The sequence below is a fragment of the Coenobita brevimanus genome, chromosome 110, assembly GCF_032717465.1.
Source record: "Coenobita brevimanus isolate Jiangsu-jjx chromosome 110, ASM3271746v2, whole genome shotgun sequence".
Taxonomy (NCBI): domain Eukaryota; kingdom Metazoa; phylum Arthropoda; class Malacostraca; order Decapoda; family Coenobitidae; genus Coenobita; species Coenobita brevimanus.
This window is the reverse complement of record NC_137063.1, coordinates 5346157-5371536: the sequence shown is the minus strand read 5'-3', so window position 1 is coordinate 5371536 and position 25380 is coordinate 5346157. Positions and strand designations below refer to the sequence as shown.

Genomic DNA, 25380 nt, shown 5'->3' with positions numbered 1-25380 from the left:
TATTTGAAAAGTATAGACGATCTATCTATCTTGTGATAAGATGGCAGACACGTCACCAAGATTTGTACCATTGAAAATTTTTTCAGACGCATATTAAAGGACATGTTAATATAGAACAAATATGTGAAATAAGTTGATACAAGTTGAGATAAAAAAATATTTGTTTATTATTTCGTATGTTGTTAGTGACACTGTAACAAACATATATGTAAATTCTATCCAGTTTTGTAGCCTAAAGGTTAAGGAAGCCCATAATATAATTCACAGTGTTATAACCCTTACTGTTATGGAGAAAATGAATTTTGAAAAGTTATGATAGGTTGTGTGTGGTGACAGCACCTATACTCTGGCCCGTAAGCTGAGTATGTTCGTCTTTCGTAACTTTTCCCCAATTATTTTCACACATAGGTAACTTTGCTTTACACAAGGATGCATTAAGAAATTATCAGCTTGATCAAGCTTTCTTCAGATTTTTTATGCGACCTATACTTTACGAGTATATTAACTGAGAGAATAGCAATGAAATCCACCAAATTTTCCCTGTAAGAAATATATAGTAAACACACATTTTTACCTTACAACAGTATAAAAACTAGACAAATAAGCTGGTTACTCACGTCCTCTAGCAGTGTTGTAGTGTTTCTTGAGAAGAGATGGTGCTGCAGAGAAGAGGGCAAGTAAGATCACCGCCTCTGTATGTGTGTGTGTGTGTTCTTACCTAATTGTATCCTTACAGGAATGAGTCAAGCTCATACTGTCCCGTGTCTTAAACCATATTTATCGTACATATCCTTAAATTTGTGAATTGTTTTGGCACACACTATTTCATTTGGTAGTGCATTCCATTGATCAATTGCTCTATTTGAGAAACTAAATTTCCTTACGTCTTTATCACCTCTCTTTTTATGAATTTTTTTTGCAGTGTCCTCTTGCTGACGCTTCCCCATACGTTAAGTAATCATTTATGTCTATTTTCTCCTTCCCTGATATGCATTTATGTAGCATTATCATGTCATCTCTTTTCCTTCTCTCCTGTAGTGTTGGTAGATTCAGCTTATTTAGTCTTTCTTTGTAGCTTAGATCCCTTAAGCTTGTTACCTATCTTGTAGCGGCCCTTTGAACTTTCTCAATCTTGTCTATGTGTTTTTTGAGATGAGGACTCCAGACTACTGATGCATACTCCAGGGTTGGTCTGATGAATGATGTTATTATCTTTCTTAGCATGTCTTCAATTATGTATGTAAACGCTATTCTCATATTGGCAAGCAGTGTATACATGTTACGTACCTTCTCACTGATGTGGTCAGCCGGAGATAGTCTGTTACTGACAATCACACCTAGGTCCTCCTCTCTTTCTGATGCGTGTAGGGTTTTATTTCCTAATGTATAATCCCAATCAGGTCTTTTCCCACTTTTACCAAACTTGATTATATGACACTTGTCCACACTGAATTCCATTTGCCATGTATTACTCCATTCATGAAGTTTATTTAAATCTTCTTGTAGCTCTTTACAAGAGTCTGTGTTAGTAATTCTCCTTTGTATTTTTGCATTATCTGCAAACATAATTAGATAGCTATCATTTCCTGTGTTACTGTCTATATCATTTATATACACTAAAAACATGATTGGTGCCACCACTGAGCCCTGTGGTACTCCACTAGTCACTTCTTTCCATGATGAGTAATTTCCCCTTACTACTGTTCTCATTTTTCTTTTCATGAGAAAATCTTGCATCCAACAATACAGTTTGCCTCGAATTCCTCCTTGATGGTACAGTTTCCATAAATGTCTTTGGTGTGGCACTGTGTCAAATCTATCTATCTATCTATTGCCAGACGCCTCAATCCCGTTTGGGGTGGCCACAAACAAATCGCCTCCAAGTCGCCCTGTCCCCCGCCATTTCACTGCCCTGCTTCCAACTCACACCCCCCTCTCTCATATACCTCTCCACCCCATCCCTCCAACTCATCCTCGGCCTCCCCCTCCCTCTTCCCCCCTCCACCTCACTCACATACACTTCGTCAGTCTTTCACCCTCCATCCTCTCCACATGGCCAAACCACCTCAGTGTGTTCCTCATAACACTTCCTATCACATCCACATCCACACCACAACGCTCCGTTATATCCTCATTCGTCAGCCTGTCTCTCCATGTGACTCCACAGGCTTCTCTTAAATAACTCATTTCCACTGCTCTCACTCTTGACTTGTGTCCTTCCAACAATGTCCAAGCTTCACTTCCATACGTTAGTGTTGGTATCATAATACTGTCATGTAGTAACTTATTCACTTCCATGCTCACTTCCTTGTTTCTTATCACTGCTTTCAAAGAACCAGCAACCTTTCTTCCCTGCTGTACCCTTTCAAGCACTTCACCCCCCAAACCTCCATCCTTACTCATCACACTACCGAAGTACTTAAACGTACTCACATTTTCCAATTCCTCACCATCCAACCTCGCTGTACATTCACTGACTTCACCTCTCTCAAAGACCATCACTTTACTCTACCCTACATTCACCTTTAGATTCTGTTTCTTGCACACTCTCCCAAACTCATCCACCAAGCCTTGCAGCTCCCCTTCGTCTTCACTCAACAACACAGTATCATCTGCAAACAACAGTACAGGGAGTTCCAAACACTATCCTCTCTCACCAGGGCCACTCCAACATCCACTATCCTACCTTGTACCTCTTTTATTACCCCATCCATGAACAGATTGAACAACCATGGAGACATGACACATCCCTGTTTCAACCCAACTTCCAAAGAGAAAAATTCACTTAGTTCACCATCCACACGCACTGCAGCCTTAGCACCATCATACATACTCTTCACAGCATTCAACAACTTTACATCTACTCCATATATTCTTAATACTTTCCACAATCCTTGTCTATCCACCCTGTCATATGCTTTCTCCAAATCCATGAAAGCCGCATACAACTTCTTTCTCTTCTCTAGAAACTTTTCCACTAAAGATCTAAGAATGAATATCTGATCTACACAACCTCTTCCCTTCCTAAAGCCTCCCTGTTCTTCTCCAACTAATTCCTCTGTTCTTTCTCTAACTCTGTCAATAAGTATCCTACCATACACTTTTCCTATTATACTAAGAAGACAAATGCCCCTATGGTTACCACACACTTCTTTTTCCCCTTTTCCTTTGTACAAGGGAATAATTATACCTGACTTCCAATCCTCTGGGACTCTACCTTCCTCCCAGGCCAATCTGCACATCTTCCACATCCATTCTACTACTATCTCTCCCCCATGCTTCAGCATTTCACATCACACTCCATCAATTCCTGGGGCTTTCCCCAATTTAACTTTCTTTATTGCTTCCACAACTTCTATCCTACTGATTTCTTCCTGTCTTCTCACCTCCCTCCTTCTCCCAGCCATTCCCCAGCCACTTATACTCGCATTACTTCCATCCTGTATGTTCAGCAATTCCTTAGAGTGTTTTCTCCATCTGCTCACTTTTTCTCCCTTCTCCACTAGTAATCTACCATTTTTATCTTTCACTCCCCTGCTAAACTCACTTCCACCCTGTCTTACTCTCTTCACCTCTCTCCAAAACATCTTCTTACAGTCCCTCCACTTTACACTCAAATTCCTTCCAAATTCCTCATCCACTCTCTTCTTACTCTCTCTTACTAATCTTTTCACCTCTCTCTTTCTTTCTACATATAACTCTTCCGCCTCTCAACTTCTTCCAAGCCCCTATTTCTCATCCATTCATTGTAAGCTTTCTTCTTTTGTGCCACAGCCTGTCTCACCTCTTCAGTCCACCACGCTGTTCCTTGCACCCCCCTCCGTCTTCTCTTCCTCCCACACACCACATCACATGCTGCACATATTTCTTCTGTAAATATCCTGCACACACCTTCCACATCCCCCATCTGCTCCAATTCACATTTGCCCAATCGTTCCTCCACTTCTCTCTTATACTCTGCCTTTTTCTCATCCTCTTGTAACCTTTCCACTCTCCTTGCAACTACTCCTTCCTCTTGTCTTTCCCTTCTTCTATTTCTCCATCTTATTTGTATCCTAATTCTGGCCACCACCAAGTAGTGGTTAGAAAGTCCACTCCCCCAACCTCTATAAGCTCTTGCATCCATTGCACATCTTCGCATCCTTGCATCCACACACACATAATCAATCATTGCCTTCCTTTCATTCAGTTCACCACCCACCCTTCTCACCACTCGCCATGTATACCTGTGGATCATTTTATGCCTGAAGAGGGTATTGGCTATCACGAACCCCCTCCCAGCACAAATGTCCACTAACGCACTGTCATTCTCATTTATCGCAGCAGGCACAGCCCACTCACCAACTATTCCATCCACCTTCAAATTCCCTACTTTACCATTCATATCACCAATCAAAAACACTCTCTCATTCCTTCCAAACTTTTCCATGCACACTTCCACATTTGTCCAGAACTCTTCCCTCACTCTGCTTGCATGACCTTGTGTTGGCGCATACACACACACAATCGCCCACATTTGTATTCCAACTTTCAACTTTACCCACACAATCCTTGACCCAACTGAACCATACTGTCTTATGCTCTTCTTCCATCTTTTACTCACAACTATACATACTCCTTCCTTTGCCCTCTCATTCTCACCTACTCCTGCACATATACCCCATCCATACTCCCATTCTCTCACACTTTCTCCTCTCCATTTTGTTTCAGTCATTCCACATACATCCACTTTTGCACCCTCAAGCACCTGGACAATCTCTCTCTATCTTTCACCTCATCATTCGCTCCTCTTACGTTCCACGTAGCCATTATCAAATGCTTTCTTGAAATCTTTTTTATTTTTTTTTTAATGTGTCCGACTTTGGGCATAGGCTTCACAGCCTGCTATCAAGGCCCAGCAGTCCTCCTACATACCATACACCTTCTACATGTCACCACTTCGGCGCTAACACCCACCGTCCATATTGAATACAGTAAACCCTCATTATACGATGGGGTTCCGTTCCTGAAAACCCCATCATAAAGCAATCCCATTATAACATGGAGTTAATGGGGATACGTTCCCAGACGTGCCTAAACTCTCACATACACACACCTTAGCACTCACATACATGAAATATCCTTATGTTTAAACAATTAAAGTAACACATTAATAGTGAATAAAGAGAAAAAAAGCATGAAAACTACAGTATACAGTAGATCTTATCTTTACTGAAGCAAGCAACGGTTGTTTATGTGGTTCCTAGACAATTCGCCATGAAGATGACAATTTGTCATCATAATATGGACGTTCCCCGTCAGGACAATTCCCCGTCATTCTATAAACATACTTATTACTGATTAACTGATACTTTAATAACTAATTCGCAGGGGGATCTATCAAAGTCTATTTTCATTCAATAGCATTGGCTTTGGATATCATTTGTAAGTTGCACTTTTAGACAATATTTAACTTGTTTCTACCTTGCTGTAGTTGACTTTGAATTATGTTCTAGCATCACCCACAGCTGTTTTCATTAATTTCCATTGGTACTACAACATCCTGGGTATATCTTAAAACGACTTTGAAGAGGTACAAGTACAGTACTAAAAAACTAGTGTACTTCCTAAATAAACTGATATGAAAATAAACGATGGGGAATCATCCTGACGACGAAAAGTCCCGACGGCGAATTGTCTTGTTATTGTTGTGATGGCGAATTGACTTGATGGCGAAATATCCCGAAACATTTATATAGACGTAACATGAAGATTATTTGTATAATTCCAAAGTATGTCGATCGTTCACTTAAGGTAATTAGGCATTTATATAAATGCCAATGTCTCGTATGTAGCCTTATGCTAAGATGAAGGATTGATCATAAATCAGCTGATTCACGTTTCAATATATTATTATTTTTCATTTAATGCCCATGATTTGATGCCATATTTTACATTTACTATATAAACAATAAACCACCATCACTTTTATAACTTACATAATTAAAAAACTAGTGTACTTTCTAAATAAACTGATACGTAAATAAATGATGAGGAATCGTCCTGACAGCGAATTGTCCCTACTCGGCCTCACAGTCACAGGGACTCACAGCCCTCACTCATCAATGTCAGAACTGCCTGGCTGGGCAGGGCTAGCTAAAGAGGCTGGACCGGTGGACAAGTGTGTGTGGTCTAATGCCGACAGTGTGAGGATGTTTTTGTTGCGTTTGCACATTCGCTGTTCACTGAGCTGCGGTTGATCCATCGTTGTTGCAAATCGTTCCCATTGTATAGTGGGCATAGGGTACTAAAATTTTGACATTGTATAAGCGAAATATCATACAATGAGGCATTGTATAATGAGGGTTTACTGTACATGCTAGGGCTGTCTCATACAGGACTGGTGTATTGGTATTAGCAGGGGTATTTTTACGACATGTCGGCGGGTCTTCTGGTAGATCAGTAAAGCCTGATTTAATGAAATTCAAATCCTTAAACTGTTCCCTGCCCCAGCCGGGATTCGAACCTGGGTCCGTTAGGATTGCAGGCCACCTCTCTACCGATTGAGCCACCGCCTCCCCACATCTGTCTCTTTTCTGTAATGTGTCTGTTACTCTGTCATAGTAGCTCAACAGATTAGTAACACATGATTTTCCTTTTCTGAAACCAAACTGTCTTTCTGTTATCAAACTGTGTTCTTCTAGGTGATTTACCCAAGCTTTTCTTATAAGCTTTTGTAATACCTTGCTTACAACACTGGTTAGTGATACTGGTCGGTAGTTACGTGGATTTTGTCTATTCCCTTTCTTGAATAAGGGAACAATGTTTGCTTTCTTCTAAATATCAGGTAGTTTACCTTGACTCAAGGATTTCTTGAAAATTAAAAATAAAGGTTTACTTAACTCCTTTGCACATTCACATAACACCCAATATGAAATTTCATAAGGACCATTTGCTTTTCCTTTGTCTAATATACGTAGTTCCTCTTGTATTTCTTTTTCTGATGTTTGTATATCTGGTAGTATGTGTGGGCATGCATGTTCCACATAATCCCTCTCAAAATTTTTTTCCTCTGTAAAAATTGATTGGAAATTCTTGTTTAGTGCTTCACAAATATCCTTCTCTTGTGCATAGGTGATTCCATCATCCGTAATGGATTGTATTTTATCTTTTACTTTGGCATGTGTGTGTAGTGATGGCAGTGGTGTCAGTTGTCATAGGTATGATGGCAATGATGTTAGTTGTTATAGGAGTGATGGCAGTGGTGTCAGTTGTCACAGGAGTGGTGGCAGTGGTGTCAGTTGTCAAAGGAATGATGGCAGTGGTGTCAGTTGTCATAGGAGTGATGGCTGAGGTTTCAGTTGTCATGGGAGTGATGGCAGTGGTGTCACTTGTCATACAAGTGATGGCGGTGGTGTCAGTTGTCATGTACTCTTTGTCTGATAAGCCCTTGATAGACATTGTTGGTTTAGTGTAAAACAGGAGGGGAACAGTAAAAATCGGTTAGGAATTTTCAAATCTGGCTTTCTCTGAAAATATATAAGAAACACTTATACATCTTCTTCACAAGCACACTGCACTATATATAACACAATATCACTATAATACACGTATGGTATGGACAGTGCGGTAGTGGGAAATGCGGGGTTTAAATGGCTGGCCGCGCACTCACACACCCTTCGAGCCTGACTGTCGGGAGAATACTGAGCTAAATATAGGCCGCTTGCCTCTCTGATAAGCTCCCGGGTGTTGCCATATATTTCCCCTAAATGTGGCTACCCTCAGCTTTGACTCGACCAAATTTGACGCAAATCCATCCACAAGAAACATTTCTATGACCATTTATAGGGAAGCTGCATCATGTTGCATCATCGGTTACACTTCAGATTGCAAGGATTGTGACTCACATTGCATCATTGTGCACGAAGGGGTTAATGAATGGCATTTCATGAACAAACACTGTGATATACTATGATTTCTGTGTTTTTTAATACAGTAGATTCGCACAGTGCGCGTCATCACAGTGCGCGATTCGCATTGTGCGCGAGTGACCAAAAATCATAACCAAAAACCCTTGAATGCATGAGTTTACCGCACAGAACGCGAGGCAGAGGCAAGGAGTGGCTCAAAAATGCCATTTTCTATTAGTGTGTGACCACCCCTCACACAGCGCGTCACGTGTCATCATGTTGATGCGCAGAAATTCCCGGGCATTCTACTGTTGAGGATGAAGAGGATGCAATGTCAGAAGTGTCAGCATTGGACTTTGAAGGGTTTATGGCCGAAGTGAGTGACTTTGATGCTCCTGGGGAAGGTGCTCAAAAAGAGTCTGTGGAGGGAAGTGTTGGTGCGGTGGGGAGTGCGGCGCTGTAAGTGTTGCCGCGCCTCGGAACCCCCGTTATTTAAGGTCATCAGGCCTGTTGTCTACTGTTGTTAAGGTGACTACCCATATTTCTGTTATTGTAGCTATAGCTTTAGTACAATGTCTGAAAAATATGACCTTTATTAAGTCGCTAAGGGCCAAAAAATGTCCAGGTATGAGGGGGTGCCACCCATATGTAATTATTCCCATAAAATTATGTATTCCCAGTACACGAGGTCGTGGACCGCCCAATCTCTCGCGCACTGTACTTTGTGAGAGGAGGTCCTAAGTCAATTTGCAGTAGCTGTATATATATATATATATATATATATATATATTTTATGTGTCCGACTCTGAGCATAGGCTTCACAGCTGCTCTCAAGGCCCAGTAGTCCTCCTATGTATCACACACGTCTACATGTCACCGCTTCGGCGCTAACACCCACCATCCATATTGAATACATGCCAGGGCTGTCTCATATAGGACTGGTGTATTGGTATTAGCGGGGGTATTTTTACAACATGTTGGCGGGTCTTCTGGTAGATCAGTAAAGTCTGATTTTTATGAAATTCAAATCCTTAAACTGTTCCCTGCCCCAGCAGGATTTGTATATATATATATATTGAACAACCAATTGGTATGTCCATAACTGTGGTGTTACATTAAACTGATCATTAGGAAATGATTTACTTTAAATACACATTCTGTTGTTCATATCTCACAATTAACATCACTTTAAAGGTCATTAGGGTGATGTCCAGTTCACAGAGTAGTGTATGTATTGCACTTAGGGCAGACTTTGAAAATATTTGAGTACAAACAACCACCAATGCTTACCATGCCCACTGGCTTTTGGCAACGCCACTGCATTACTGTTCACTGTACAGCTTATATCTCACAAACTTAACAACTTTATAGCTCAGTATTCTTCAGTTATCACTAAACTGGATCATCCACAGTCCATATGCACCATAAATAATGGATTATTATTACAAGCTCTGAAGGCATGAGGTCAGTGATGAGGCATGCTTTCAGCACCATTTACAACCAGGTTCAAGACTGTTACACAATCCATAACAGAATTATACTACATACACAGCAAACACTGCAAATAAAAGAGAAGTAGGCTTACTATGGTGCAGGGGCAATATTAAACAAAATCGTGAATGAGCACTGAGTATGTGCCATGGGGCATTGTGGGGGTCATGATAGAAGTTGGAGGCTTGTCCCCCCCCCCCTCAAATTTATTATTTTACTGGGTTCATAAACCAAACAGGGTGTCAAAAATGCTTTACAGTTGTAGTTATTTATCATTCAATGAGACTTACCTGTACATCTAAAAACTTGTGTACAGTATTTTGTGTTGCTTTACATTATCAACGTTGGAAAATTCAGAACCTTGAAAAACGAGAGATGATCGAGAGATCAAACATTAATGCTCTAGATGTGCACTTACCATTCTGCTCACTGTTAAATGCCTTCTTCAGAATACTGGAGCTTGGTGATGCTCCAGGTGATGGCTCATGCTTGGCCCAGGGTCGCCCTCCCTCACTGCTGTGATGATAAATAACATTAATAATAAGAAGTCTGGTGGCTGCAGGAGTCTTGTATTAGTGTTTCAGAACCTGCACTAATATATGAGTGTGAGACTTTGGTGATGCACAAAAATGAAAAGTCAATGGCGGGAGCTGTGGAGATGGAAATCTTGAGAAATAAGTGTGAAGAGTGGCTACGATAAGAAATAATGCAATTTGTGAAGACGTGGATTTAGGAAGTCCATGGACAACAATGATGAAGACATGCATCCTTTGATGGTATGGTTACATGGTGAAGGTACAATTAGTCGCTGCTGCAACCCCAGGTTCATCTGAATGTGAACCCATCAGACTGCAGGCTGAAGCTGCCCCCTTCCTGCAGTCCACTATTCCCTTTCAGGGGGTACAGAGGAGGCTGAGGGGTGTTTGCATAACCAGTCAGCAGAGCTGTCCAGCTAAGTCAGTGCCACCACATGAAAGTGCCCCTCATCAATACAATACGGTGGTGAAAACGGTATATGTGAGTCAGTATGAAAGTGGAGGGAGGCATGGAAGATAAAGAAGATGGACAGATATGGTTAAGTGTGTAAGCGGAAGAGAGGAATGGAAGCTAACAGGGTTAGCGACATGACATGAGATCTCGCTGGCTGGATGAATATTGCAGCTACAGAGGAGTGTATAGCATGAATTTGATATTCTCTCTCCCTCATTTAACTTGACACTCATCAGACAGCTCTGTCTGACTGATATTTATGAAGCTGTGTGTGGATAAGTGAACCTACCAGGTGGAGCCAGGATTCTGGGGCCTTTTTTTTGGGGTGTGTTTGTGTGGGCATGTGCATGTCCAACTCTGGGCATAGGTTTCTTAGCCTGTTCCCTGGGGCCCAGAAGTTCCCCTATGTACCCTACACCTCCATGTGTCACCACTTTGGTACTAGCACCCACTATCCATCCTGTATTCATGCTAGAGCTGTCTCACACCGGATTTACTGTATGTATAGATATTAATGTAGTGTTGCCCTCGGGTGACTGCCTTTTCCTCTCTTACTTCCTCTTCTGTCTTTACTTCCTTCATTCTTTCCTCTTCCTTTTGCCTATGGGTGACTTTACACTCTCTCTTCTGTCTTTCTTTCCTTCACTCTTTCCTCTTTTGCCTATGGGTGACTCTACACTAAGTAACAAGCCAAATGGTTTCCTGCACACCAAGAAACCATTTACTATGCTGGGTGGTAACTATCAATCATTTCCTGTGGCACCCCACGGGATGCATAGGGCCTCAATGAACTCTCTCCACCAATATTTGTCTCTTGCCATCTCCTTCAGGTCCCACCAACACTCCTCTCCTGCTTCTTTTTTCATTGTCCTCAACCAGGTTTCCCTCGGCCTACCTCTACCTCTTCTTCCTCTAGCAATCCACTCTGGCACATCCTGTATTAAACAACCTTCTTTTCTGTATATGTGCCCCAGCCACTTCCAGCGAGACAGTCTCACATATTCATTAACTGGTTCCACTCTCGTAATATCTCTTACTCTTTCATTTGTAACTCTGTCTTGCCACTTTACCCCAAGAATCCTTCTCAGTATTTTATTCTCAAATCCTAATACTTTCTGATCTGTTGCAATTGTACTGTACCATGACTCACGCCCGTAAATTAAAATTGGTCTAACCATGGACTTGTAAATTTTCACTTTAGTATGTACCGAAAGCATATTATTATTCCAAACAGATTTCAACATTCCAACAGCTCGCCAAGCCTGTCTAATCCTCTCCTCAATTTCATTGTTTAATGATCCATTAGATGATACAATCATTCCCAGATATTTAAAGTTTTCTACATTCTTCACCACATTATTCCCAATTACACAATCGATTTGGTTCTCCACGTTCATATTAATAATTTCAGTCTTTCCACAATTTATTACTAATCCCACTTTTTCTCCTTCCTCCACCAGACAATCGAGCACTCTCTGCATCTCGTAAATACTTCCGCAAATCAGTACAATATCATCAGCATAGTCCAAATCCATCAGCTTCTTATTTTCTTTCCAGTTAATTCCTGCACCTGTTCTCCTTACAACCTTTTTCATAACATAATCCATAACCAAAACAAACAACAATGGCGAAAGAACTCCTCCTTGAATCACTCCTGACCTAACTTGAAATGGATCACTCAAAGAACCACCCACCATTACCTTACAAAAAGTACCTTCATGCAGGCTTCTAATAATATTTACAAACTTTTCTGGTATACCATAGAATCTCATAATTTTCAACATAGCTCCACGTGAAACACTATCAAACACCTTTTCAAAATCCACAAAACACATGTTAAGTGGCATTTTCATCTCATTAGCTTGTTGCATTAGATGCCTTACAATAAAAATCTGATCATTACAACCTCGACCCTTTCTAAATCCCGCTTGTTCTTCTCTTAAAATTTTATCAATTACTGGCTCTATTCTGTTCAACAAGATTTTGGAAAAGACTTTTGCAACTACAGGTGTCAAAGTTATCCCCCTCCAATTGCCACACACACTTAAATCTCCCTTTTTTGGTATTTTTATAATCACTCCATTTTTCCACTCTTCTGGAATTCCACCATTATCCCGAACCACATTAAAAAGTTTCAAAAGCGCATTCATCAACTCGTCATTTTCCACCTTAAGCATTTCAGGGAATATTCCATCCTCACCTGGAGCCTTAAAATTCTTTTACACTTTTTTACAGATTTTGCTACCTCTTCCAAAGTTATATCCCCTGTTTCTATCTGCAAATCTCTCTCGGCTGGCAAAATGCCCTCTTCAGCTGGGATTGGTCTATTTAGAACAGATTCAAAGTGCTCTTTCCACCTTCCTTTTATATCCAAATCTTTAGTCATCAAATTACCATTTCTATCTCGTACAGGTATTTCCTTCCTTCTCTTTTCAGTCCCAGTTAACTCCTTTATGGCCTGATACGCTGCTCTTGTGCTCTGACCGTCATTTTTACTTAATTTATCTGTCTCTGTTGCCTTTTCATCATATAATCTCCTCTTATCACGTCTAACGAGTCTTTTTACTTCAGAATGTAAACTCCAGTACTTTGCTCTAAGTACTTCAACTACCTGGCCATCAACATGTTGTTCTTCACTTCTTAACTTAGCCTCTTTCCTTTTCTGAATTACATTCCATGTTTCATCTGACATCCACTTTTTCCTTCTCGCTTTTCCCTTTTTCTTAATAGTAACCTTAGCACTCTCATGCAAAACCTCTTTTACCTCTCTCCACATTTGATTAATATCATTGCCTTCAGATTCCATCAAAGTCTGCAGGACTAGAAACCTGTTTCTACATTCGCACCGAAACTTTTCCCTCGTGCTCTCATCACTTCTCAGCTCATCAAAATCATAATTATTACCTCCTGTACAATTACCATTAACATTTCTCTTAAGTTTTATTTTAATCTTTGACACAACAAGTTGATGATCACTACCTATATCTGCCCCCCTCCTTACGCAAACATCCTGCAAATAACTCCTATGCCTTCTGCTACTTCTGCTAATTGCAATGTGGTCAATCTGGTTACAATATTTACCACATGGTGAAATCCAAGTAGTCTTATGTATTTTTCTATGCTCAAAGATAGTTCCACCAATTATAAGGTCATTTGCCAAACAAAAACTTGCAAGTCGCACCCCATTTTCGTTTCTTATACCAACACCCTCCTTACCCATACAATCTTCAAAGCCATTCGTACTACTGCCAACAATCGCATTAAAATCACCAATGCAAACTAACACATCATGTCTTGCCACTCTGTTCACTACATCCTGCAGCTTCTCATAAAAGTCATCCTTCATTTCATCAGCAGCCTCATTTGTCGGAGCGTACCCTACAACCATACTGATATTACCATGGTCAGATTTTAGGTGAGCATAAAGCAAGCGCTCATTAATTGGTTCAAACTCACATACTGCCTTACAAGCATCTCTACTCAGCAGTAAGCCTACTCCTTGGTAATGATTTCCATCACTCCTACCAGAAACCAACATAGTAATACCATCTTCCAAATTCATTTTATCAACTCCAAGCAACCTCGTTTCTGTAAGAGCACAAATATCCATCTTGTATTCCTTGAACACTGAAATAAGTTCTTCAATTTTACCAGCCTGATTGAGAGTTCGAACATTCCAGTTTCCTATTCTTAAGGTTCTTTTTGGATGTATAAACTTATTTTTACACCGTGGGATTCTTAGCACCCCCTGCCCACTTAAGGGCTGCACGGGACTGAGGACCATTGCTTCGTCACCAGAGTTCATCAAGATTTCTTAGGCAGTAAAATATTTTACCCTGGAGCCAATGCCAGTGACTCGCAGGAACCAGACAGTGGAGAGAGGAAATTAACTAAATGAAAGTAACTATACAACCAAATTATGGCACCTGGTGAGCAATCAAGGCATTCCAATCGGACTGAAGCTGTGCAGGTTTATATCCAAGGGGTGATTGGGGTTTATTGCTAATGTAATGCTACTCAGGGATAAGTGATGCTGGTCACTCTCATCTTAAATGTCAGGACCAATTTACCTAGCCCTGGGCTCCTACACTCCTCATGGGGCACCACAGGATTAGATGATGATGATGATAGATATTAGTCAGGTGTTTTATGACATCACATCCCTGGGTCTTATGGTAGATCAGTAAAGTATGCTTAAACAGAATCAAAAGCATCAACCTGTTCCTTGCCCAGCCAGGATTCATGCCTACATTCATTAGAACTGCACACAAGGAGAACCCTGCCAATGTCATGAGGGGCAACAACTCACCAAACTTCTTCCAGCCACTTTTTACCCCAGCCACAGAGCTAGCTGCAGCCCAACCTCCGGCACATGACATGTCTCCCAAATAACAAAACTCCTCTACACATTCACTGCTCACCAACAAGATCAATCCATTCACACCTGACATTCTCTACATGCTCTCCGACACACTGCACATTCAGCACATAAAATGTCCCCCAAACAGCAAAACTCGACACATTTATGACTCGTAACAAGATCAATTCTTTCATGCCTGACATTCTCTATACGCTCTTCTTGACACACCACACACACAAAACCAACATTATCTCGCAGTCTACCTCCAATACCACTACATTTCTTACACACACACTTATCACAAACAATCCACAGGATGGAGTTACAGTACCTCTCACACCCTTGTGGTACCTATAATGAAGATACAAAAGCAAGATAAAATGAGAACACCAAATGGCAACACTGCAGCTGAGACTATCATGTTCCCACCCAAACACTCATTCTCCTCAGAATTTATATAGAAATACAGTATAATCTTATCCTTTACTAACTGATGACAATGGTAAAGCAATATGGTATTTTCTTGTTTCTTATGGCAAATGAAACAAGGTAGAATAGGCTGATTGAAATATGGCTTTTTATCACTAAAACAATAATGTTTTATTTACACTACCCTCATGTTGATTTTATGCCAACTTGTTCTGATTGGTCACGTGTGTTACTGAACATACTGCAGATTACCTCCGTTATGAAATCCACGTTCTAAATGCTGTATGCTTTATGGGACCTCTGGCCATTAGTAATTTGGTCAAAATGTCTATACTGAAAATTAACTAGAAATCAAACAACACACTTAGCTTCAATGTTTTGTTAATGATGTGCTGTACTTCAACCCCTTGAATATATTACCCCTGAATTAGTCGGCCCCCATGGATTTGGTAAAAAAAAATTTGGTTTAAAATAATACGGAGTACTGTGAATACACTCAACCATCGGCTATCACACCTAACTGATACCGCTATCGGCGCGTGTTAGCCGAAACTGCGATAGCTGAACTGAAGCTCTTGTGGTAATAATTCTAACTGGTGCCAGGACCCCCAAGTTGACCACATTATTAACCTATTTTTGCCACTTTTTTACCAAATTTTTCTACCATATAAAGAAACATTAGCCCCTTCTTTACTGACCCCTCCCCTAGTGCAAACACTACGTTTACCCCCCCATACCGACATGACAGCTCCCCCTCCCGTAGTGCCATGTCCAAACTATTCACTCTTTGTGATTTGTTTGTATACTGATAATCACATAAACCCAGCATGATCTTGGTAATAAAAATATATATATATAAGTAATCCCTCTAATATCCGAACATCCCCCCCCCCCCCACTAACCGGACATAATCGTCCTGGGGGGGGGGGGGGGGATTCCTGCCTGTAATTTGAACTTGGCGTGCAGGGCGCGGGACAGCTTTGTTGTGGTGCGTCATTCCTCCGACGTCTGCTAGAGCGCCCCTGCATCCTCCCCACTTTCCGCCTGTCTCTCGTCGCAAGTGCACACTCGTTGTCATGGCCGCTCAAGTGCTCGCTTTTGTGGTGGTGCCTTACCTGCTGCTCTCGTGCCTCTCCTTCGTGTGTGTGATGATGGCCTCGCCGCCTGAGAAGAGGAAGAGAGTGGTGTTGACTCTGGAGAAGAAGAGGGAGATATTGGTGAAAGTAGATGCGGGGTGGTCTTCTTCCCGCATCCTCTGCGAGTTCAACCTGGCCCGATCTACTTTGTTTAATATTAAGAGATCCCAAGACAAACTCATGCAGTACACGGCTGACTTCTCGTCGAGAAGCAAACGCAATGTGGAGAGGAAGGTGATGTTTACTTCCAAGTTTGCTGAAGACGACTGCTCCACGTTGATTTGGTATTGACAGCAATGTGCTGCTGGTGTGATGGTAAGTGGTACGGAGCTGAAGGCTGCTGCTGAGAAGTTCGCCAGGCTTCACAACGCCCTAGACTTCAAGGCATTCGAGGGTTGGCTCTTCGCGTTCAAGTTACGGCATGGCCTTACCAACCGTAAAGCTCATGGCGAAGCTTTGGACGCTAACGAGGATGGTGTTGACGAGATTCGGCACAAGGTGAAGGGCTCGATCGACATGGAGGGCCTCACTCTCGGTCAAGTCTACAATGCTGACGAAACTGGTTTATTCTATCGCTCTTTGCCAACGAACACTCTAGCCGAGGAGACGGAGAAGCGTGTACCTGGCCGCAAGCTCTCCAAGGAACGGATATCTACTTTGTGTTGTGCCAATGCTAACGGCATGCACCGGCTTAAGCCCGTTATTGTTGGCAGTGCAAAGCAGTCTCGGTGTCTTCGTGGGGTGATGGATGTCCTTCCTGTCGTCTGGTACCATTCTTTGAAGGCATGGTTTACAGCCCAGATCTTCAAAGACTGGTTCCACCGCCACTTCGTCAAGGAGGTCATACATTACCAGACGGAGACACTGGGAATCCCGCACGAACAGGTAAAGGTCCTCCTCCTCCTCGACAATGCACCTGCCCACCCGTGCGACAAGGACTTGGTGGCTGAGAATGGCCAGATTAGGTGCATGTTTCTGCCACCTACTACGACTGCTCTCATCCAACCAATGGACCAAGGAGTGATCGTGGCAACAAAGCGCCTATACCGACGGAAGTTCCTGGACAAGGTGATCGTTGTTCTCGAGGACAAGGACAAGTGCAGGGAGGGACGGGACACACGAGGCCAGCGGACTTTGGAAAACCTTCGCCGCTACAACATCAAGTCTGCAATCCACAACTGGGCCAGTGCATGAAGGAAGTCCCTGTCAAGACTCTAGAAAATGGTTGGTCTCGTCTGCTTCTCGGAACGGATGTGGAGTACAATTTCCTAGGTTTTGACGTGGATGACTTCCATGCACGTCTACATACGCATGGCGACGATGTTGATGTGGACGATGTGCGTGAGTGGTTGGATGACGACGAGGGCGATCCTGGGTATCAGACCCTGTCTGATATCAAGATCGCATCTTCAGTTGCAGGTGTCAGTACCCAGCTTGAAGATTCCGACGAGGACGGTGACGATGATGCGGACTCCTCTCAGCATGACACAACTCCAGCCATCCCCAAGCTGAGCGCACTCCGGGAACACCTAGAGTTCGTTCTGGACTACCTGGAACACAAGGACTGAGACAGGGAGATGGGGCCCTTGGGACTTGTGGAGGAAGTGCATGCTTTCAGGCAGCGCATCATCAATCGTCAGAATCGTTGTTCCTTGTGTCAATCAACGATTGACAGTTTTTTCAGGCCCGTGACCCCCGCTGTGCCCAGCCCTGGCTCCACTCCGTTGCCTCCCCAAGACAGGCCCTCATGCTCTGAGCCACAGCCCAGCACATCAGCCACGGTGGAGTCACTGCTCGATGTGAGTTTGCATCTGTCTTCAGAGTCGTCTGTAGTGGGTATGCCATCACCACGACCCAGCGACGCACCCCTAGGTCACCTGCCAGTGATACTCTCGGACTCTGACAGTGAATAGATGCCAAGAACTTCCCCACTAGACCACACGGGAATTTACAGTGTTGTGCAGTGAAAAAAACAGTGCATTGTGTTAAGGATTTACAGTTGTGAGTGAAAAGACAATTTTTGAACTAAATTTAACGTAAATAGACGTGTGTTTTTGCTTTAGAAAATGGTTATAAAAGTGGAAAAAGTTAAAGTGCAGAGTGCAACACTTAGTAAGTTACAATGGAGCATAAGTTAGACAAGAGTGCGCACTGTGAAGAGAACTGACTTCTGAGTGCGAATGACGAAGTTCAGTGCAAGACTTCATGAAGTGTACTGCAAGTGCTTCAGGAAATCCTTCTTACTGTCAGAGTCCGAGAGGAGGCAGTTATTCATCTAGATGGCCATGGACTTGCTGTAAGTAGGCAGAATGTTTCATACTGTACTCTCGCTGTATTTTCCATACTATACTTACCTCAAACACCTCATTTCACTCTTTTATGTCCCTTATTGGTGTGAATATGCTGTGTCTTAGGTGCTATGCATGTGCAGTAGGGAGGTGTTTTTCTGAGTTAGGCTAGGTTAGGGTCCATAACTACCAGTCCAGGAGCCAGGGACTTGTAAGTACCCAGAATGTTGAATATTGTATGAACCTACCTCAAAAACCTCATTTTATGCTTCTTTTGCATTTATTTCAGTCTTTTATGTGCCTTATTGGTGTGATTTGGATCTTAAATAGGTGCTATGCATGTCCAGAGGGAGTTGTATAGGTGTTTCTCTGAGTTAGGTTCCATAAGTACAAGTCCATAAGCTGGGGCCCAATATCTGGACAGGACCACTATCCGGACCAGCCTATGGCTCTATTACGTCGGATATTGGAGGGATAACTTATAACATAAATTATTATACAAGTTTACATATGCTATAGTACTGTTACCCAGGTAACTAGTGTACGAGTACAAACTGGCTTAAAAAAAATGTCCTGCACAGATGGATGGCTTATTTATATACTTTGTAAGCTGAGCATGAAGTGTGTGGACACATGTGACGGTGATGGTGACCTTGACCCACTTGTTGCCAAGAGTGTGGCATCACTAAGCTCGCTACTAATTTCCCCCTCCTCCTCATTCACATCAACCTCGCTATCATTTTCAGGATCATAGTCATCTACTGACACATCAGACACTGCTGCATCATCATATGATACATCTAAATAAGTATCCTCATAATGAATAAACTTGTCACTATCGAAAACTGCCAGAGACACCATGAGAGACAAATATCCTGTACACCCTCTCTCGTGGTCAAGTGCGTGGTAACTGACTCTCTCTCAGGCAGGCCAAGGGGTATAAATTTTGCCGTATGTCAGTGGAAAATATAGTACGATATCTATAGCAGAAATTATAAATAAAATAATGATTGGTCTAAAAGAGGTTACGTCACAGATGAGTAAGCAAGCCATTGGTGCCACCGCAACTCAGGCATGACGTATCTTATGATGTCAGAATTCGTCACTGTCTTTGTTGTCAAAACACAGAGCTGCTGCTATCACGAGGTCCTCAGAAATAGCCTTACTGGGCTACCATAAGGCCCATAAACTGCCATTCATTAGAGGATGTACTAGCATACCACGGTTGCAGTTCCGGTGTCTCATGGGTGTTTACAAGCAATGTACGGGGGTAGGTCAAAACACATTTCCGGTACAGATGGGGTTAAAACAAGAATCACAATATGTAAATAAAACAACATACTTTTTTTTACCACTTTATTTACCTTTTGGGGGACAATTAGGGGCTTAGGTGGTTGGGTAGGTTCCGAGGCTTGGGTGGAGTCTTACTGACCACCCCTACCTGCCTCTAACTTGTCCAGGATTTCATCAGCTGTAGCACCAGAGATGCCCTCAAAGTCAGAAGGCTTGTCAAAGACAGATGGATGGTGGGAGGGTCCTGGTCTTGGTTCAGCCCCTGGTTGCAGGGCTGGCTGTACCTCACTGGGATGCCGCAAGAATTCAGTGATCTGGCATTGGCAGGGGGAGTTGATGTGGTGATACTGCTCCTCATCATTTACTAGTGCCTCAATAATAAGGGAGCACCTTGCTTTGCTGTTGACTGTTACATCTTGTTCAAGGAGGTGGGATAGCTGGAACCTCAAATCTATCATCTTCTTGATGTCAGCCATGGATAATCTCTCATGCTGCATACTTACACCTTCCTCATCCTCTCCAGGGCTGTCCTCTTCTTGTGCCACATCATCTTCTTCAACTATTTCATTGGCAGTAACTGCAGAAGACTGTATCATTTCTTGGATGTCCATACCAGTAGTCTCTGCAAAATCAGCTCCAGGATTTGGCGTCTCCCTTCCACCGATGCCAGGCACAGCCACCTAGCGGTGACCCTCCAAAATGTTACGCCAGGTATGACTGATGCTGGCAGGGGTAACACTGTTCCAGCAATCTGCTATAGTCAATAGCCTGTTTCACACTGTAGTTTTTCCAATATCGAATCACTTTTGTTCTGCCTCAGTATCCCCTTGAACCATGCCCTCATCCTCACTGTCTAGCAATTGCTGTAAAGGGGCGGTGTCTTCAGCTGCCTGCTGAATCTTCCTAAATTGCTGTGTGGAATAGGATGCCTTCACAAATTATACGACCTCCTGGTTGAAAGAGGCATCGTCGAGGAGCAGGAAAATGTTAAACCTTATGTTTTTGGACTTGCAAAAATCCTCATCCTCAGGTATAAATGCCTCCTTGAGCCAGTCCTGGGAAAGTTTGGCCAACATATACCCCTTCTTTGATGTCAACCAGTGCACATTTAATTTCATTATGTTGCATTGATCGTAGGCCCTGGGTCTTTTAGCCTGATGCACAACTGTGGGTTTCAGGCAGCATGTTCCTGATGCATTCATAGTGAACAGCAGGAAGAAACGCTCCTTTATGGTCTTCCTTCCATGAACTTTGGCCGACTTGATAGTGGTGAATGTTTGCCGAGGCATTGTTTTCCAATAAAAATTGGTTTTGTCCATATTAAAAATTTGATCAGGAGTATGCTGGCCCTCCTCGATAACAGTTTTTTTTAAGGATTCAGGGTATTTCCGTGCAGCAGACTTGTCCCCACTTGCCGCCTCGTCAGATATCTTAACATTTTTCATATTATGATGGGACATGAACTAATCTACCAATATACCCACCCTTTGGTTACAAGAATGACTGGAGGTTGTTGCACACCCATCTTTCGAGTCACAGCAGCATAAATGTCCTTGGCGGTGTCCACAATTTCACAAGTATCAACTGCCAAGTTTCGCTTTGCCTGCCTCTCCAGATATCCCCCTACCGGTAGTAATTGTTCTGTCCTGAGAAGCAACTAATTACGGCTTCGCACAGCTTGGGCACCTGCTTCTGATGGGGCTAGATTCACATGGGCTTTGATATGGTCACGCTTTTGGTAAATACCTCGCACTGTTGACTCATTTATCCCAAATTTCTTTCCAACACTTCGCTTAGTCTCATCCTCTCTATCAATGGCACAATTTCAAATTTCTGAGCATAAGTTAAGTTCTTCTTCTTCTTCATTTCCCTTGCAGGTGCTGCCACATTACACTGGGCAATGGTGGGAAGATGGAGTTGGGATATATTAGCCATTGTTATATCACACACACACACACACACACACACACACAAAAAAAAAAAAAAAAAAAAAAAAAAAAAAAGAGTTTGGGACATGGCTATCACTTTACCAAGGTGACGCGCACTTGAATGGCAAGGCAGGAATCAGGGCTGCTAGATTATTCTGAATGAAAAAGACAAACTTAGCTGGACTTAACCCTCAAGATCAGAGGGTTGAGAGTATACTACAATACACCCATACCCCAATATCCGGCAGTACTGTGTATCAGTGGGAGTGTTCAGTCAGTGAGTATGTCGGATATCGAAGCAATTTTCCCCATAAGACTCTGAAGAAATGCCAGAGATGCATTCCAGACCAAAACCCAAACTCTATCATACCTTACTCAATCAACAGAGGCTTGACACAGAAACATCATAATGTTATCATCCTCATAAACAATACTATTGCTAAAAAAAATGGCACATCAAACAACACATGCAGGAGGGTTGGATGGTGGGATATGTGGTGTTGAGAGGCTTCAGGGGGCAACTAAACAGCCAGGCAGGCAGCTGGCAGTGCACCAAGTGGAGGTGGGGGAGGACAGGGGAATGGAAAGGGAGACAAGCAGGGGTAGGGAAGGGAGACAAGCAGGGGTAGGGGAGGGAGACAAGCAGGGGTGGGAGAGGGAGACAAGTGGGGGTGGGGAAGGGAGACAATTGGGGGTGGGGAAGGGAGACAAGTGGGGGTGGGGAAGGGAGACAAGTGGGGGTGGGGAAGGGAGACAAGTCAGGGGACAGGGAAGGAGACAAGATAGCCAAACTGCTCTACTACCCCTTCTCCCCCAAAGTTGGACTCAATCATCACCACTCTCACTCACTCACCACACACACACACACACACACACACACACATGGAAGACAAGTAGGGTGGTAAGATGGAGAGGGAGACAACCAAGGGTACAGGAGGGCAGGGGGACAGGGAGGGAGACATGCCTGGCAGTGCACCAAGCAGGGTTGGGGGAGGGTGGGGGGACAGGGATGGAGTCAAGATAGCCAAACTGCTCTGCCATTCCCCCCCACCCTAATCTCACTACTAACTCACTCACTCTCGCTCTCTCTCTCACACACACACACACACACACACACACACACAAGGGGGGATGGGAGAGGGTGAGGGGATCAAAGGGGAGACAACCAGGGGTGGGGGAGGGCAGGGGATCATGGGGGAGACAACCAGGGGTGGGGGAGGGCAGAGGATCAAGGGGGAGACAACCAGGGGTGGGGGAGGGCAGAGGATCAAGGGGGAGACAACCAGGGGTGGGGGAGGGCAGGGGATCAAGGGGGAGACAACCAGGGGTGGGGGTGGGCAGGGGATCAAGGGGGAGACAACCAGGGGTGGGGGAGGGCAGGGGATCAAGGGGGGGGGAGAACCAGGGGTGGGGGAGGGCAGGGGATCAAGGGGGAGACAACCAGGGGTGGGGTACAGCAGGGGATCAAGGGGGAAACAACCAGTGGTGGGGGAGGGCAGGGGATCAAGGGGGAGACAACCAGGGGTGGGGGAGGGCAGGGGATCAAGGGGGAGACAACCAGGCATGGGGGAGGGCAGGGGACCAAGGGGGAGACAACCAGGGGTGGGGAAGGGCAGGGGAACTGCAAGGGAGACAAGCCTGGCAGTGCTGAGTGTGGTGAGGAGGGATAGAGGGGAGGGGATGGAGGGAGGAAGGAGAGGAGGAGGAAGAGCCTCATTTCAAACCTAGGGAGACGCAGGGTGTCAAACCGGAGAGGCTGGGTGTCGGACTGGCAAGGCAATGTACGTGCAAATGGTTTGAATTGTGGGAATGTTCCCCTATTTCTTGTGTTCAGTCTAGCAAAGCATCGGTTATCGATGTGCCAGATAACAGGGTATGGGTGATGCTAGATTTAATGAATTAATTCAGGCAACCCCTATTCCGTTATCTAGAATTTTCTGCTAAATCGAGTTCCATTAACAAGGTTCAATGTAAGGGAAACTTTTCCAGTATTTTGAGGTACTTTCTGCTAAATCCTTAAAGCCAATGCTCAAGCGGAGTTCCTGAAAATGAGAACCCAAACTTGGTAAACAATGCTAACTCTCAGTGCTGGACACAGCAGTCTGAATCCATGATTAATACCCCCACTTAAATGCATTATTGTGTACATGTTAACAGTGATACATAAAATACTGACCTAGTAATAAAATATGAACACATGAAGAATAAGGTGAGGATGGGAGTGTACCAAATACTGTAGTACAGGAAATAGGGTAGGTAACCTACAATAAGGCTTATGGTATCTCCAAAAGTAGGGGTTCTAAACTTGTTGCAAAAATATACCTGACACAGGTAGCCATACTGGCCTTCCCAAACCTGTGTCAGGCCTGGGTGTGGTTTAGTCACTGTCAGAGTCACCCTCCATCAGCCCTTGAGATGGTACAGAGGTGAAAGAGGGGCTGGGGAGCGTCAGAGATGGCACTCCATCTTCCCAATTACAGTGAAAGCTCAAATATCCAGGCTCGGATCATCCAGCTTTCGGAATATTCGGGCCGTGACTGAATGGTTCAGTGGTACAATAATTCATAAAATTATCCGTACGATAGCTCCAGTTCAAACAAAAAGCACCGCAGTTGCTAGCGAGTGAGCTACGAGTAAATGAGCGTGAGTCTACCCCCCACCCACTCAAGACCTGCCTTGCCCGACTCGGTCACTCACGTGTGCGACATTCACCATGGCAAGTTCACCTGTTACCCCTGCTGATCTATCACTATGGCCGTGATTTATTTTTCTATTTGTGATGCTGGCGATGCCCTTCATCATTATATCCATGGCTCCACCACCAACAATGAGGAAAAGGACTGTCCTGATGCTGCAACAGAAGCTGGAAATTATTAAAAAACTTGAATCAGACTGGAGTATCAAGCGCTGCTCAGAGTTTTATGGAAAAGGCAAACAAACTGTTTCTGACATTTAAAAGTCCAAAGGCTAAACTCATGGAATGCACTGGTAAGATAGCCACTGACTGTAAAATTAGTGGGTCTTAGGCTGCCAGAAAAACCACGAAAATTGCAGTGGATGATCGTCTGGAAGAAGCAGTGTATAAATGGTTTGTTCAGCAATGGAATGTCGGCATTATGGTACGGGGTGCTGAGATTAAGTCTGCTGCAGAGAAACTAGCTAACCACATCGGCATTCAGGGTTTCAAGGCATCTGATGGTTGGCTTTCTCGATTCAAGGCAAGGGATGCAATGGTAAACCAACGTGTGTTTGGCGAGTCTCTGGATGCAGGTACATCACAAATTCAGCTGTTTCGGAAGAAACTGCTGAAGCTTATACAAGACGAGGGTCTTCTTCTCTCCCAGGTATACAATGCTGATGAGCCTGGTTTATTCTATCGGTCATTGCCCCTGAACACACTTTTACAGCGCCATGAAGAGTCTGTTCCTGGGCACAAAATCTCCAAAGATCATGTGTCTGTGTTGTGTTGTGCAAGTGCCAATGGTCTCCACCGGTTGAAGCCACTCGTGGTTGGCAAGGCTCGTCGCCCATGCTGTCTCCGCACCTGCATGGATAAATTACCTCTTCTGTACGACA

General features: G+C 43.6%; 1 protein-coding gene across 1 annotated transcript in view; it reads right to left on the bottom strand.

Annotated features, from left to right (window-relative positions):
• Positions 1 to 25380, bottom strand: part of LOC145417418 (uncharacterized) — a 287807-nt gene that overhangs the window by 28698 nt on the left and 233729 nt on the right. The window contains exons 15-16 of the mRNA XM_080286100.1: positions 9799 to 9893; positions 9438 to 9447 (exon numbers count right to left, since the gene is read on the bottom strand). Coding sequence (XP_080142226.1) covers positions 9438 to 9447; positions 9799 to 9893 — 105 coding nt within the window. The remainder of the gene's footprint in view (positions 1 to 9437; positions 9448 to 9798; positions 9894 to 25380) is intronic.